The sequence below is a fragment of the Gouania willdenowi genome, chromosome 20 (genome assembly GCF_900634775.1).
Source record: "Gouania willdenowi chromosome 20, fGouWil2.1, whole genome shotgun sequence".
NCBI lineage: Eukaryota > Metazoa > Chordata > Actinopteri > Blenniiformes > Gobiesocidae > Gouania > Gouania willdenowi.
Window position 1 is genome coordinate 26,913,770 of NC_041063.1, and position 13,905 is coordinate 26,927,674.

Sequence of the window (13,905 nt, forward strand, 5' to 3'; positions counted from 1 at the left end):
CAGACTTTATAATAAATTATTCACATTGGATATGTGACACGAAAAGGAACGTTTTTCCTGTTTAAATGTATTTTTGTATATAACTCAGTCAATGAGAACTATAAATGAGCTTAAACAACTAAATGGTGTTTATATTATCTCTGAGTGCTAACATAATGTGGAATATGAATAAAGAATATTATGATTGCATTGTTCACAAAGCACTAACTTATAATTAACTAAGATATATTCATGCTTTTCTGGATTTCTTTTTTTTTTTTTTTTTTGGTAAACTTTCTACAACAAATGTGTTTTTGTATTAAAATAAAAACATCACTTAGTCCAGAACATTCCAGAGAAATATAAACTGCACAGTTTAGAATATCTGTGGATATCATGAAATAAACAGAGCAACTGATGAAGATGATGAATTTAGTTTGAAATAGTCTTTCTCCATAGCAGCTAGCTGCTACATGTTTAGCATTAAGGTGCTAGCAGAGCTCCGCTGATCCACAAACAAATTCTCTAACATTTTCCACACTACTGGGTTTTAGTTTCCATTCAATTTTTTTATTTAAACAAAAATGAACGTCCTCTGGTTCTCCTGTTTCTTGTGTTGTGGTCTGTGCATCAGTATTATGGGTATACTGGGAACTCGTGAAATGAAAAAGGTTCCGCGTTGTTTGGAGTGTGAAAAAAAAAAAAGCGATTAACTGCATTATTTTGTTAGTGCATTATTTATCTGTAATTAATTAATTGCAATTGGCACCTTAAAGTCCCAGCACTAATTAAAATGTATTTTATGGATATTTGTTTGCTCTTATGAACTCAGTATTTGTCTTGTGATTAACACACTATGATTTCTGCTGCTTCGCTATAATAATATATATATATATATCGTTTCTTTAAATACTTTGCTGTAAGTTCACTTATATGATATTGCCACTAATTTGCTCTCTTTTATTTTAAAGGGATAAAAAAGTGTACTTTGCATTGCACAGTTCAGACCAGTGATAGAATGTAGTGAGTCGCATTAGTTGCTTTTCTACATTTCAAAAGGTTCTTTGCAAATAAAAATATTCAACTTGTGTGTTTTGAAGTGGTTGACTTGGAAAAACACATTTTCCAGACTCTAAACATCTTGCAACAGCCTAGTATAAAATTATACCCATATGTGAGGATTATGAATAACTTAAACTCTTTAATTAGAAGTTAGTGGAATGCCTGTTTGCATCGAGACTTTTTTCGTACTGTCACTTATCCTCATTGTAGACCAGGTATAATTCCTTATAATTTAAAATGTGGGTTTTCTTTTGCTTTTGATCACATTACATTGATCTCTTACTATTTAGTTTTGTAACATTGCGGTGCTAGCATCCAAGTATGTCTTTGCTAGGTTTGCACCATACTCTCAGCTTCCTTCACTGTTGTGTTTTGAAACTCCTAAAACTCTCTAATAGTGTGAATGCAAGTGTAATATATAATAATAACTTTTTAATATGTGGGTTGGCCATGAGCCATGCACTGACTACCTCATCTAAACCTCTACAAACTAAGAAAGCTGGTAAAAAAGTCCAGAGTCCTATGGTAAAGATCAGCAGAAACAGGTTTACAGGATGGAGAGGTGAGAAATGTAAATAACTGTGTTGTATATCGAGGAGAAATTAAAGGGATCCTCCACTGTTTTTTTTTTTTTTTTTTTTTTTTTTTACAAAACTTTGAGGATAGAAGTCATTTTGGGTGGGAGTCCTTCAACAGTCCATGATTTACTTGCTAACTTGAGCCACCAGAGCATGTCAGCGCACTGTTTAAGGGAGAGTAAGGGTACTTTAGGAGAGCTCTTCTTCTCTGCTTCATTGCCTACTATAGAAACTGCAGAGTTGGAACTGTCGCCTCCTGCGGTCAGAGAAAATGTATTTGTTTTTATTCTCTTTCTATAAACAAAAGAGTTTACATCGGCATCTTTAACTTTTTCTGAATATTTAGAGCATGGGTGTCAAACTCATAAGTTTGTCCTTTACACAATGTATAAATGATACATAAAGTATGGAAGGTGACGACAATATTTAGGCAATAAGTGACAAATATCAGTCGCTTTTGAATTTAATTGATTTTGTGACCAATTTTTCTTTAATTTGGGGAAATTATGTGAAATATTTTCAGGAAAATTGAACAATTTAAGATTTAAAATGACTGCAGTCATATGATAAAAATGGGGTCTTCCAAATATTGTGGTGTTTCATTAAATTTGTGTATTTAGATGGGCTGAGAGATATCTACAGCTGAAATATTTGGTAATTTACACAATTTATGTTTTTTCTGTTTTTTTTACTTTCTCCTGTGGGCCAAATTGGATGGTCTAAAGGGCCAGATTTGCCCCCCGGGCCTTGAGTTTGACACATGTGATTTAGAGCAACAAAAATTGTCATTTTGACCAAAAAAGCTGCTAAATGATCTAAAAATCAGGCTGAATGTTTCACTCCAATAAACAACAATGGGATGTTTACAGGCAGTGGGGCCGTGTGACATCATCAATCATGTGATTTCAAAATGGAGGAACACAGGCTCTAAAACTGTAAAGAAGTCCCATTTTTCAAAATGAATAAAACAAATAAGGCGCAAAATAATGTTTTGTTACACATAGATCTTCTAATAAATACATTTAGAAGATTTTAGATCACATTGGTGAAAACGGTGGAGGATCCCTTTAAAGCGTATGAACAATTTTTGTGGGCATTTGAGCCACAGCTTTTTTTTTTTTTCAGTGTTGAAAGTATAAAGGGACTGAGGTCACAATGACTCACCAGCAGAAAAACTGCCCAATTTTGCAAAAATAAATAAGAATTTAAGAAAAAAAAAAAGCCTCTGAAGAAAGCTACAAAGATGAGACGAATGGAGAAAAAAGAAAAAAGGGTTACTGCTGACCTTTAATATTTACTGCAGTGGTCTTAAAACTGGGGATTGTGTACCACCTGACAGCCAAAATTACTTAAAGGTCACGTAATTCCACCTTTCATCCCTGTGTTTGTTTGTTTTTTGCTCCAAAGAAGCTGCTCTGATGAGGGATGTATTTTCTCTGCACTTTGGTGAATATTTAGTTTGCTGTGTGTGTGTGTATGTATGTGTGTGTGTGTGTGTGTTTGTGTGGGGTGAAGAGGAGAAAACTGTCTAAAATTAAAACAAACAAACAAATAGAGAATTACAATTAATTGAGCGTCCACATACTGATCTCTGGCAGCAGATTGTTTAGTTGTTTATCAATTTTGTGTGTGTGTGTGTGTGTGCCAAGTCTTCAACGGCGAAACGAGCAGGATTTGTGTGCGTGTGTGTGTGTGAGACTATGTATGTGTGTGTGTGTGTGTGTGTGTGTGTTGGGATGACAAGCCTAGTTGGGGTTATGGAGGGTGTAGCATGGAGTGATGAAAAGGATGTTTTTGTGCTCCATCCTCTAACCGTCCACAAACCAGTGACAGTGGAAAGGTGAGAGATAAAGAAGAAGAGGAGGAGGAGGAGGGATAAAAATAAAGGAGCGGGTGGAGGAGTTGAAATCAAAGCCAAAGAGGAGGAGTAAAGGTGAGAGACTTTGGGGGTGGGGGGGAGGTGAGAAAGCAGACTTAGGGTGAGGGATAACGTGAGAACACTGCAACGCTGCCTTGTTCTCAGCCACAAAAGAGACAAAGGAGTTAGCTTAGCTTAGCTTAGCACAGGGGCGTCTCACCCGTGGGGGATGCAACACCCGCACTTGCATAAAAACAAAAATGAATCCCCCTCACTTTTTACAGAGGGATTCATTGTTGAAAATCAATTTGTCCAGTTAGAGTGATTGAATGGTGATCAGCCAATCACAGCCAGCCATTTGATGAAGCCTCCGTTCAGAGGAAGTAAAAATAAAATGAGAAAAATGAGTAACGGGGGGAAAAAATGGTCCAAAAGTGGCAAAAACTTAGCAAAAAAAGTGAAAAATGACTAAAACGTACCAAAAAGCAGTCAAATTTTCCTTGAGTTTGTGACCAATTGTTATTGAATTTGAAAAATGTTTGTGGAATAAAACGACTGCCATTATGTGATAAAAGCGTGGGAAAACTGTGGACTTTCATTGAATTTATGTATTTGGAAGAGCTGAGATACAGCATCTACAACTGAATTACTTTATATTATACTACACAATAATCTATGTTTTCTGTAAGTTTAACTTTATGCTGCGGGCCAGAATTGATACTTTAAAGGGCCGGATTTGGCCCCCAGGCCTTGAGTTTGACACATATGTCCAGTTTTATCCTCTTCTCACGTCTTGTTTGGGATGTTCGGCGATATTTTTCATTGTCAAATGAATCCCTTGATAAACTATTAAACAATGCAATTTAACTGAAAATAAATCTTGAATGAAATAAATAAAGGAATAATACAAATGAAGAAGAAGCCTATTAATTTAAATTCTGGTTCTATAGTAAACAATGCAAAACTATCAATGTGAACCATGATACCTATGAATCGATTTTTAACTGCCTTACGATTAATCGTTACATCCCTACAGAATAGTGGTGGATTTAATATTGGAAAGGTTATTTATTGAAATGTATATTTAATTATTATTTAATGTTCTGTAAGCCTTGAGGATATATTGTTATAATGCATAATAAAGGTGATTGACTTGAGTCACCACTGATTTCAGATCTTTTTCTAAAGTCCTTGTTATAATAATAAATTAAATTGTAATAATAATGCATCAATTTTATGCAGCAGTTTTTTTTTTTTTTTTGGGACTCAAATCTGCTTTACAGAAAAAAGAAAAAAGAAATAACAATAAAAGTAAAATGAGAAATGAAGTTTTAATCCTTATTGACAATAACTATGGTTTTAATTATACTGTATTTTATCGTAACAAGGTAGAATCAAGAAAATGTGGAGTTTTATCTTTTTTAAAAAAAATCTAAATATGGTCACCTTAAGATCCCTAATGTCAAACTGCTGACATTTATGTCATTATAGAAAACCAAAAACAGAGCAGAAAATGCCGTGGTCGGTCATTTTGATCACTGAGCAACACACAGTAACGACCTCGTGGCCTTAACCTTCACACATGGCAGGGTTTGGAAATGAGCCAATCACAGTGAGCGACGCTGATGAGTCGGAGCCAAAAACAGTGACCACCACCAAAACCAATATAGCACCAGAAAAATAAAACAAAAAGCACTCAACTGTTCTCCCCTCATAAAAAAATAAACCTAATGTATAATGCATTTTAAATGGCACTGCACTACAATAGACTGATATCAGGGCATTAGAAGGTCAACTGTGATGCAAACTCTTGATATGTGATATTTGAGGGACCTTTAAAGAACTCACCAAAAAAAAAAAACATTAAATATCAATCACATGAGAAGAAAAACAGCACAGGCCGTTTGTGACCTCCAACTCCAGCTGAGCGGAGACGGTTGACAGGCAGGACGACGCCTCTCTAAATCTGAGCATCAAACATCACATTAAACTGTCTATTATCACAATAAATGTCTTTAGCTTGGAAATGACCTGCACATAAACATCGACACTGATGGGGTTTATTTGAACAATATTTTGCCAGTAAAGTGTTAAATCCTCTATTGTTTTTTACAAATGTGACCTAAAACCTTTTACATGTACTTATTATTAGATCTATGTCTAATAAAATACTATTATTATGCATCATATTTGTTTTATTAACTTCTAAAAATATTCACAGTTTTAGAGCCTGTGTTCCTCCATCTTGAAATCACATGATTGATGTCACACGGCCCCATTTCCTGTAAACATCCCATTGTTTTCTATTGGAGTGAAACATTCAGCCTGATTTTTAGATCATTTAGCAGCTTTTTAGGCTATTTAGCAGCTTTTTCAGTCAAAAATGCTCATTTGTGCTGCTTTTGGTTGCTCTAAAACCATGATTCTCAACTGGTGAGTCGGGACCAAAAAGTGGGTCACAGACCTGCACTGGGTGGGTCGCGGACAGCTTGTCAAAAATAAATACTTAATGTCTCTCATATTGGACTTGTTTTTTATTTTGAATTCACCAATTTACCTTAATTTCTCTTAAGTACAGGAGAGAAATTAAGGTCGACATTAAGGTAAATTGGGTCGGACTATTGGGTTGCGGACCTGTACTGGGTGGGTCGCGGACAGCAAGTTAAAAATAAATAAATACTAAATTTCTCTGATGATAAACTTTTCTTTTGACAGGCATGCTGTGAAATACATGTTGCACAGGAAAATACTGTATATAGATTTATGTTTAAAAATAGATTACATATGTGTGTTTTCAACGGCAATTCTTGAAAAACTAAATTTGGTTGGTTAAATTCTTGACAAAAAAGTGGGTCGCGATTTAATGACGGTTGCAAAATGTGGGTCCCAGGGTGAGACGGGTTGAGAACCTCTGCTCTAATAAAAAAAAAAAAAAACATGAAAAGTTAAAAATGTCAATATGGATCTCTTTTGTTCACAGAAAGAGGATAAAAACAGTTGTGATTCAAACAAAATCAGTTCCAACTCTGCAGTTTGGTAGTAGACAATGAAGCAGAGAAGAAGAGCTCTCCTACGGGACCTTTACTCTCCCTTAAACAGTGTGCTGACACGCTCTGGTGGCTGAAGTTGGCGAGTAAATCACGGACTGTTGAAGGGCTTTCACATAAAATAACTCAGTGGTTGTGTGTCTTTACGAGGAAGTAAAGACACATCAAAGCAATCAGCAGATGCCTCTGAGGAAGACTGGCAGGAGGTCCGGAAATGAAAGTAAAATTCCAGAAAAACAGTTGTCTATTTTATGAATTTTTGGCATGATTTTGGGGCATTCAGTATGTCAGTTACATTAAATTAGGGAAAAAATTAAACAGAAATAACCTGAGACAAAATTTGGTAAAATTTAAAAATTGATAATCAGAAACCCTAAGTATGTTGAATATTTTCTTGTTTTGACAGATTTTGTAAAAGCCAACAATGGAAAGGAGCAGAAAGATAAACCTACAGTAAATATATAAAAATGACACAATCATATGAAGAAAATAACTACCAGTACTTATAAAACTTGTTATAAAAGCAGTCCCAGCTGCTTTACAGCAGCAGACCTGCACAGCTGTGAGTTTCTAACACCAGCTCTAATCAGATATATTAAAACAACCTCACAAGATGCATCACTGGTTAGGAATCAATGCTGCACGTCTGCCAGAAATATATCAATGAAGCATTGGAATGTGATGAAGCGTAAAGGTGAGGCTGTAGGTACATCAGTAGAGTGCAGTTATGTCTATTTTGGTTGACAATGAGGTAATCATTGAAGGAGTTGACACAGGCAACATTGGGGGCAGCTAAGTGGCTGCAGGGGTCCTCGGGTAAAAACGGGAGCATCCGAGCAAAAATTGCCTGTATTAAAAAATGTGTTTCTGGGTTATATAGATTAAAAAGAGTTAAAACAGCACGGACACGCCTGGAAGTCCCTTTTGTGTCCAAGTGTGCAACAAGTATTAAGACGGTACCCAATAAAAAAGGACAAAACCACAGAAAAGCCCCCTACGCTGGTTGAAACGCAGCATAGGGGATTAAAGTCACACTGTAGGAAATCAAAATCACAGCATAGCGGTTCAAAATCACAGCGTAGGAGATCAAAATCACAGCGTAGGGGTTCAAAATCACAGCGTAGGAGATCAAAATCATACAGTAGGAGATCAAAATCACAGCGTAGCGGATCAAAATCACAGCGTAGGAGATCAAAATCACAGCGTAGGAGATCAAAATCACAGCGTAGGAGATCAAAATCATACAGTAGGAGATCAAAATCACAGCGTAGGAGATCAAAATCACAGCGTAGGGGTTCAAAATCACAGCGTAGGAGATCAAAATCATACAGTAGGAGATCAAAATCACAGCATAGCGGATCAAAATCACAGCGTAGGAGATCAAAATCACAGCGTAGGAGATCAAAATCACACAGTAGGAGATCATAATCACAGCGTAGGAGATCAAAATCACACAGTAGGAGATCAAAATCACAGCATAGCGGATCAAAATCACAGCGTAGGAGATCAAAATCACAGCGTAGGAGATCAAAATCACAGCGTAGGAGATCAAAATCACAGCGTAGGAGATCAAAATCACACAGTAGGAGATCATAATCACAGCGTAGGAGATCAAAATCACACAGTAGGAGATCAAAATCACAGCGTAGGAGATCAAAATCACACAGTAGGAGATCAAAATCACACAGTAGGGGATCTTATCACACAGTAGGGGTTCAAAATCACAGCGTAGGAGATCAAAATCACAGCGTAGGGGATCAGAATTATACAGTAGGAGATCAGAATCACACAGTAGGGGATGTAAATCAATGTATGGGGGGCCCTACACTCAACAGTGCTGGTGAGAACCCTACATTCTCAATAAATTCACTTAAAATGATGACTTTCTTCAGCACTGATACTGATTTCAAACCATTGAACAGAAAAGTGATGAAAAAAGGCTGCATGTCGCTAATCCACGAGAACAAATCCCTAATCCTGATCAAATTGTGTTTTTTTTTTTTTCTTCCCTGCTTTTGTCTGATTGAAAATACCAATTTGGGGGTTAGACAAACTCTCCTCAGCTCAGACAAACAGCTACATCTTCTCCTTCCCACACTGGGGTCTTCTGAGGGAAACACAGCAGGACTTTTCTATGATGAAACCAGAGTGAGCGTAGGAGGGTGGAGGGGGTACAAACAGCAGGACAAGACACGGAGCTGGCAGGCATGTAGCATTAGCATCCATACATAGGGCACAGCCAACGCAGCGGGAAGTAACACTTCATCCATCGTCTCCAAACACACAAAACAACAACATATGTAGGAAGTAAACAAAGTGAGTCCTGGTGAATGGAATCTGCTCTAGGGCTGGACGACATCGACCAAAACTATTCTAAGTTAAATATGATAAAGCAAAACAGTATACAGGCTAAAATAACATCACAGTGCTTTAAGATTGGTAAAAAAAAAATGTAAAAAATAACTTGTATGTGAATCACATGAGTGGCCTCAAAAAATAAATGCACAAAATGACAGCAAAAAAAACACAAAATTACAATAAAAACACAATTTACAGATAAATACACAAAAGAACAACAAAAACAATGAAAAGGACACAAAAAGAGAAAAAAAACACACAAAGGGACATCAAAATTACATAAAAAAAACAACAAAAACTTACAAATAAACAGAGAAATACAAAAAAAACAAAAACAAGGAAAATGACGCAAAAAGAGAAAAAAATGCGTAATGGGGCAACAAAAAAATCATAGGACACAAAATGCACAAAAGAGGGAAAAAAAATACACAGCTGCACAATATGTGGCACTTTAGTCTTTTTCTCCTCTAAGGGACAGCACGTGTGAGTGAGTTCTGTAGTGTGGCTTGTTTAGATGAAGGTCTGGGTTAGAACACAATCAGAAGTAGTGAAAGCAGTGACTCCTAAAACCAGAATTTGAAAACAAAATAAGCTCTAAAGTAAAAATATATTGATATAGATGATATTGTAATTTCCTATATTTCCATAATAGAAAACTCGATATATTGCCCAGCTCTAATTTGCTTGTTAAAAGCCACATTTTTCTCCTGGTTTGATTTGTTTGAAGGAGATTGATGAAGTTTGGGTGTTTTCAGGACACAAAAGCGCAGAAAAATAGTGTAAATGTGTCATGTGATGATGTGAGAAGGCGACATCACTAGAATCCGTCATCACACTTCATCAGAGGAAAGAAGCGTAATGAGCTGAAAGTATGAACGGAAGCAGATAGATTTATGACTTTATGACAACAAGGCAGCCAAAGGTGAAGAAGATACTTTGTTTTAACCAAGAAAGCTGCTTTTCTCTCATTTTTCTATCTCAGAAAAGACATTTTGGGGCGTGGACCAAACCTGCTTCTTCTCTGTATCAAATGGATTTAACCTGACTTTTAAATCACCATAAAAGAGGAAAAATGAATTGTAAAAATTGCTTATTTAATGTACAGTAGTGTCTGGAGGTGGTTTTTTTTCTTTCAAAATAAAACACCGTCTTAAACGTCTATATTCTATTAGTAAATGTAAATCTGGTTAATTATATTAAAAAAATGCACTAAACAATGTATGTATATATATATATATATATGAGCTGGAAAAACTCTGTATATGTAATACAGTAAAACAAAACTAATTCTAGAAAAAAAATGTTTTTTGGGGTCACCAGAAACTCTTGATATCAACATGGGGTCATGATCCTCAACACATGATGAACCAATGGATTAAAGAGAAGTAGAATATTACTAGTTTTAGACATTCTCTAAAGCCTAACACAAACAAATAAAATAATAATAAAATAAAGTCACAGTGAGGACCTGCTACACCGCAATACACATGATTTTGTAGCTCAATTGAACGTTTTTTTGTTCTTTTCCACAATTGCTGGAAGTTTATTATGCATTTGACTTTCTGTAAATTGAAAAAGTGAAAGTTACTATAGAAAAAATAAATAATAAAAAACATGGCCCCAGGTGTAAGAAATAAAGTTTATTATGACGAGGTGAAGAGAGTGAAGGGAGAACTAAAGTACATCTATTGTGTGTCCCACCCTAAGGTTGGGGTCATAATCACGTATCCAGGGTGGGGTTGTGGGGTTTGAACCTTACATGACACAACATTTCTTTGAGCTTTTGAGGAGCTCAAAGCAGAGCTGCTTCTGTGCATTTAGCAAAAATGCTGTTTCAAATGTTTCATGCACATCAGTTTACAATGGACCTGAACATCTGTGAACCATAGCTCCCCCATGGTTGAGGTGGAAGTGTTAATGAATATATATATCATTATAGATTTAATCTTAATTTATTTTTTTTTAAAAATTATATTTTCAATATTTTATTTTCTCATCTTTTTTTTTACACAAAAAATGTTTTTGTTCATGATTTTTGGCTGTTATTTTTATTTTAATTTTTTTGTTTTAAAGTTTTTTTTTTTTTTTTTTTTTGCCTTTTTTAACCAGCAACTTTTCACTTCATTTGCAACAGGAAAAGCTTAAATAAATGGGTAAATTAATACAAAAAAGAAAACAAACACATGCACATGATTCAAATCAATTCCTACAGACCCAACATGTGAGTTATTACAAAGTATTTGGTGCACAAACCATAAAACTCTAATTCATACATTTCTTCTTCTTCTTCTTATTATTATTATTATTATTATTATTATTATTATTATCCAGCTGTTGAGTCCTAATTCTAGTCCAGATGTTAAGGAGCGCTCACCGCTGTAAAGGCATCATCAGTGCAACAGTAGCTATATATAAATATATAAATATATATATGTACTCACCCCCAGCTTCTTACTCCGTATCCTCACATATCCCTGCTTCACTATGTCGTTGAAGTTCGAAGCCATGATGAATGAAAGCGGTCAGTGTAAATAAAATAATATAATAATATAATATAATATATGTTTGTCCTCCTCTCCCGGGGACCAGCGAAGCCTCGGTACGGGTCTCATCCAGCGGGAGGAGGAGAGCAGGAGAGCGGGGTACAGCTGCTCCTCAGTCCGCTCAGAGCGCAGCCTGGACCGGCTAGAGAGGAGCGAACCATCCGGGGAGAGAGGGGGGGTGGAGGGAGATACCATTCAGTCACATGGTCCTCAGGAACCATGGACCGAACCATCAGTCAGAGACCTGGGGGGTGGAGGTAATAACAAGGGAGGGGGACCAGCCTGCATCTAAATATAATTATATTATTTAAAGAATAGTAATAAAAAATACAGGAAACATTTTTATCAGCCAAGAAAGGACAACCTCAGCTGTGTAGACATAATTAACTTTTATTTTAGATTTAAATATTTACTACAATATTAAACTACAGAAGTGTAGTGCTCCTACAGAGGAAAATATATTTTGGATCACTATATTATATGAACATTATAATTATGTTGTACAAGCAATATAATTATATTGTTCGTACAATTTAGTGATCCAAAATATATTTCCCTCTGTAGGAGCTCTACGCTACTGTAAAAAACAGTTGTCTTTTTTTAAGGTGCTATTATGAATATGATGATGAATCATTATTTATTTATTCACTATTTATTATGATTATGGGTATAACTTCCTGTTTATTAAAAGCAGTACCAACAACTATTATTATTATTAGTAGTAGTAGTAGTAGTAATAGTAGTTAATATAGCTGAACGCAGAAGTCAGCGTCATCATATTCATATTCATATTCATAGACCTGTCATGTATAAATAATCACAATTATTGTACTATACCATAATTAACAGCAGTGCTGGGAAACATTTGTAATTATTGAGATATGCAGAAAACTGTGCTATAATCATGTAAATAATACATATAATATAGTGCAATATAATTAAAATATACTGTTTCTATATATATTATATCAGATAAACTTAATATATATTATTATTATAAATGCACATTCATGGACATTATTATTATTATTATTATTATTAGTAGTAGTAGTAGTAGTAGTAGTAGTAGTGCTAATATTATCATTAATAGTAGTAGTGTTACTAGTATTACTCTCGCTAATATTGTTATTATTTTTATAATTGCCAATATTGTTATTATTATTACAAATTTCTTAAGTTGATTTTGTTTTTGTGCTGAAAATATTTTCAAATGTCTAAATTGATCTCTAATAAATTGATCACTTTTTAACATAAAAGTGGTCTAAAAACACATATATATGGACATAGTTTGTCATATTTGTTGCGTGAATTCTAATCAAACATAAAAAAAATTAAAAAAATGTCTCATTAGATAATATTTATTCCTCTAATCCACTAATCAGTAAAACATTCACACACCATGTGTAACACCAGAGCCTAGTGTTGAGCTTCATTTGCGAAAAAAACACTTTATACTTTTTGTCATTACATGTCTTGTCTCAGTAAGAATATCATTTCCATATTTTTCCCATTAATACGGAAGCACACAGTGATATTTGCCAGTGTGGCGGCGGTGCCGGTGTTTTGATATTATGAGGTGGTCGTGGTGAATTGATGTTGTTTTGAATAATAAAAGTAGAAGTGTGCATGGGGCCCTATTAAAGGATCAAATACACTGTGAGCAAACTAGACGCTACAGAGCACGCCGCCGCCGCCCCCAGCCTGTGATGTTTATAGAAATAAAAATACAAAAGAGCAACAAAGAGGCACATTTTAATATAAAAAAAAAAAAAGCTTTAATCCTGATCTGGATCAAGTAAAACACGGGTATACAGTAATGTGTATGGTCGTTGGGAAACAAGGAATTAGACACCAGATTGTTCTATAAATGCAAAATAAGAGGCTGCCATCGGAGATATGATCTAAGATGATAAAATAAAAATATAAACGTGTCTGTCTGTCTGTCAGCTCTCTCACAGTGAAAGTGACGTAGAAGAGAATGTGTCTGACAGAAGATTTTATAATGAATTATCCCAAATACGTTACAAAAAGGACATAAAAATAAGTAAATAAATATGTTTATGAGAGGAAATGGGGGGGGGGAGGGTCACAACATCAATCAATATGGTTAAATCTGTGTGAGAGTCATGAACACACACCCCAAATTAGAAAACAGGAAAGGTCGTATCACCACCACAACCAATAGGGTCCATACTTCTGTTGTCAGTGAATTTGAGAAGATTTTGATGAAAACTATGCAAGATGAATTATTTCTAATGTAAAAGTTTGTCCTGATGGTGGCGCTAGAGAACAGGTCATGGTTTCATTATCAAAGACTTATTTATGGATTCAGCAAATAAACCTTGCCTTGTCCATGACACATCAAAGCAATCAGCAGAACATATCAGGAGATCAAAGTACATTTCCTGGAGACGCCTTTTTTTTAAAATCACACGTGAACATATTATTTTAAAAAAAAGAAGATTAAATGAACTTGCTGG

The 13,905-nt window shown here is 35.1% G+C and overlaps 1 protein-coding gene across 1 annotated transcript in view; it reads right to left on the reverse strand.

The window, feature by feature from the left end:
• dok6 (docking protein 6) overlaps window positions 1-11,561 on the reverse strand; it is a 60,952-nt gene extending 49,391 nt beyond the window's left edge. Inside the window, exon 1 of the mRNA XM_028434881.1 lies at window positions 11,324-11,561. Coding sequence (XP_028290682.1) covers window positions 11,324-11,389 — 66 coding nt within the window. The 5' untranslated portion in view covers window positions 11,390-11,561. The remainder of the gene's footprint in view (window positions 1-11,323) is intronic.
• Window positions 11,562-13,905: the final 2,344 nt, after the last annotated feature.